This window comes from Aegilops tauschii, chromosome 4, assembly GCF_002575655.3.
Source record: "Aegilops tauschii subsp. strangulata cultivar AL8/78 chromosome 4, Aet v6.0, whole genome shotgun sequence".
Classification (NCBI taxonomy): domain Eukaryota; kingdom Viridiplantae; phylum Streptophyta; class Magnoliopsida; order Poales; family Poaceae; genus Aegilops; species Aegilops tauschii.
This window is the reverse complement of record NC_053038.3, coordinates 328,174,269-328,177,556: the sequence shown is the minus strand read 5'-3', so window position 1 is coordinate 328,177,556 and position 3,288 is coordinate 328,174,269. Positions and strand designations below refer to the sequence as shown.

The 3,288-nt window shown below is 48.2% G+C and overlaps 1 protein-coding gene across 1 annotated transcript; it reads left to right on the top strand.

The window, feature by feature from the left end:
* Positions 1-352: 352 nt before the first annotated feature.
* On the top strand, positions 353-2,939 carry LOC109758421 (bidirectional sugar transporter SWEET12-like). Its single transcript, XM_020317275.3, has 4 exons — positions 353-539; positions 760-1,169; positions 1,253-1,372; positions 2,235-2,939. The coding sequence occupies exons 1-4, from the start codon at positions 494-496 to the stop codon at positions 2,592-2,594; spliced, it is 936 nt and encodes a 311-aa protein (XP_020172864.1). The 5' UTR covers positions 353-493; the 3' UTR covers positions 2,595-2,939.
* The last annotated feature ends 349 nt before the right edge of the window (positions 2,940-3,288 follow it).

The following is a 3,288-nucleotide window of genomic DNA, read 5'->3' as shown; positions in this document are numbered from 1 at the left end:
ACAAGTTCCTTTTTTACCCGGCCGGCTTCTGTACAAGATTTTCACGGCTATTAGTTGCCCAAGGCCTTACTTAACATCATCCATCGACCGACACATGTAAACAGCTGATTATCCATGTGTCAGGTGAGATGCCTCCGATGGGCGACACATACACCGGGCAAAAATATGAGTAGGACTATGGCTCATGGTGCGCCGGGCCACACGTATACATGCACTGTGGAAGGCAAAGCTCGTTAAGCAATGAACTGTATAGTCTATATCATCCTTGTTCTTCGATTGGTCTGAACATAATAATTTTTAAGCTCCTCAGCTCCTTTCCCAGCTCTATAAATACCATGGGGTGGCCAGGAGACAACCAGTGTCAAGTGGTACGCAGCACTACATGCAGTAGTAGTCTCCCAAGAGCAAGAGGGGTCAATCGACCACTTTGCTCTAGTTAGCTGGTCTTTGTTTATAGAGCAGGAGATCAGCATCAGACCAAGTACCCGCCAAGATGGGTGCCGTTGGGAGCCCTTTGGTCTTTGCTGTGGGCATCCTAGGTATGCATGCATGGATGCACATCATGGTCACAATTTCATAGATCGAGTATTTTATACCTACTTCCATGAAATTACACCATAACCTACCAGTATGCCACAGTACCACTATGCATGCATTATGCATGAATTTCCCGTGTTAACTATTGTTTTGTTTGTGCAAGAGAGAAGATGTAGCTAGGTTTGATGAGTTTTTCTTTTCCTTTGTGTTTTTGGCACGCAGGCAACATCCTGTCGTTCCTGGTTATCCTGGCACCGGTGCCGACGTTCTACCGTGTGTACAAGAGGAAGTCGACGGAGTCGTTCCAGTCAGTTCCCTACGCGATGGCGCTGCTGAGCGCAATGCTGTGGCTCTACTACGCGCTGCTCACCAAGGACCTCCTCCTCCTCACCATCAACACGGTGGGGTGCGTCGTCGAGTCCGCCTACCTCGCCATCTACCTCGCCTACGCGCCCAAGCAGGCTAGGACCTTCACCGCCAAGCTCGTGTGCATCATGAACGTGGCGCTCTATGGGGCCATGGTCTGCGTCCTGCAGCTGTTGGTCAAGGACGGCGAGAGCCGCGTCACCATCGCCGGTGGCATCGGCTCCGCCTTCGCGCTCGCCGTCTTCGTCGCTCCTCTCGCCATCATCGTAAGTAGAGTAATACCTTGTCCTCTGTACGTTCTTCATCTGCATCGTCGTATTTGACTGACGGCACGCTGTTAAATTTGCAGAGGCAAGTGATCAGGACCAAGAGCGTGGAGTTCCTGCCCTTCTGGCTATCCTTCTTCCTCACCATCAGCGCCGTCGTATGGTTCTTCTACGGCCTACTCATGAAAGATTTCTTCGTAGCGGTACGTTTGTTTCCCCGGCCTACAAAATTAAGAATTGCATAATATTTTACGAAAAAGGGTTTCCCCCCGCTTGGTTGTATTGCATAATATTTTCAAGCAAGCAAGCAGGCAGGCACGCGAGCTAAGCTAAGATATCTAGCCTTGCCAGCTTAGGGTGTGGTTAATTGGTTTTATACACCAACTTTTGGGCAATCATGCATGCATACTACTCCCTCCGTTCCTAAATGTAAGTCTTTGTAGAGATTTCATTATGAACCAGATACAGATGTATATAGATGCATTTTAGTGCGTAGATTAACTCATTTTGTTCCGTATCTAGTTCATAGTGAAATCTCTATAAAGACTTATATTTAGGAACGGGATTTCATTATGAACCAGATACAGATGTATATAGATGCATTTTAGTGCGTAGATTAACTCATTTTGTTCCGTATCTAGTTCATAGTGAAATCTCTGTAAAGACTTATATTTAGGAACGGAGGGAGTACTAGCGCAAACAAGCTAGCTAGTGCGTTGCGGCTGTGTCATGCGCCAGGTGCCCCCGGTTGTTGCATGCATGACCGGAACAGGAGTAGACCTAACAAAAAGATACTACTCCCCAACACGTAATTAAGCTACAAGGACTAGTATATATTTATCTTGGGCACCAAAAGCAAAGTGATCGTACTTACAGGCGTAAAGGACGATCAGTCAAAGTACTAGTAGTATATCCCCACACGATGATGTTCAATTAATATGAGAAGCTATAAACTTTTGTTGTTAACCAGGAGTATAAATCAATCAGCATTTCAGCACTAGCTACCGGAACCCCAAGACGTTGCACGCATTTTGCACTGACCAAAACGTGTATCTGTGTGTGTAGACACCCAACGTGCTGGGGCTGCTGTTCGGGCTGGCCCAGATGTCGCTGCACCTGGTGTACAAGAACCCCAAGAAGAAGGGCGCCGTGTCGGAGGTCCAGGTCCCGGCGGACGACGAGAAGAACCAGCTGCCACTTCAGCAGCAGCAGCAGGCCGGCACAACGGCACACGTCGTTGCGCCGATCATCGAAGCCGACGAGGAGGTCGTGAACGGCAGGGAGGACGACGTCGGCGGCGACAAGCAGGAAAGCGTGTCCGTGGTGGACATCGTGCTGCCGCCACCCGAGGAGCACCCCGCACTGCCGCCGCTCGACCACCCTGCGCCGCTGCCGCCCATGAGAATGGCCGTCGAGGTGGTCTGATCTACGTGATGGAGCAGACTGACCTAACTATATATCTGCAGTATGTTTATCAATTGCGGGCGCGGCACCATGCATGCATGCATGCGTACGTCTATGTGTTCAGTTCGTTATGTATAAGTTCGTGCCAATCCGATCGTATGTTGTTGGTTAATTACTAGTATAGTATTGGACTACTGGTGTGGGCTCGTCTGATCTGATCATCGATGCACCATGATTGGAGAAACTGGAGTGGTGTACTCGTGTAGAGCATCCTCTGGTGTATGCTGGCCTCTTGCAGCACTTGGAGATGCATAGTTTCTCTGATCAAATAAAAAGCTCATGTATTTCTTCAGTCATCATGGTGTTTTTCTTAAGTTGCATCGTGATGTTTTTTTTTAATAAAAAATGGCAGAGATGAATGCAAAACGAGATATATGAAAAGAGAAAGATTATGATTAATTAAAGCCGAAAAAGGGAAATTTTACTGTACATTGCAATGCACGAGAGCAGTGGCGGAGCTATGTGCAAGCCTGGGGGTGCTGTGGCCCCCCCAACTTTGGACCAAACTATGAAGATTTTTTTTGAGGAAAGGACTTAGATGAGATTTTTTTTAGCAGTTTACACCCTAAAACACCCATGATTTAGCCTTGGCCCCCCAGCAGTCCCTACCTAGCTCCGCCAGTGCACGAGAGCACGTGTATTATATGGGCGATGC

What these genes read in the sequence shown, in the direction of transcription:
- LOC109758421 (XM_020317275.3), top strand. Translation starts at nt 494, where the DNA reads ATGGGTGCCGTTGGGAGCCCTTTGGTCTTTGCTGTGGGCATCCTAG. An exon ending in CTTTGCTGTGGGCATCCTAG is followed by an intron (nt 540 to 759) that starts GTATGCATGCAT and finishes TTTGGCACGCAG; the next exon opens with GCAACATCCTGTCGTTCCTG. An exon ending in TCGCTCCTCTCGCCATCATC is followed by an intron (nt 1,170 to 1,252) that starts GTAAGTAGAGTA and finishes TTAAATTTGCAG; the next exon opens with AGGCAAGTGATCAGGACCAA.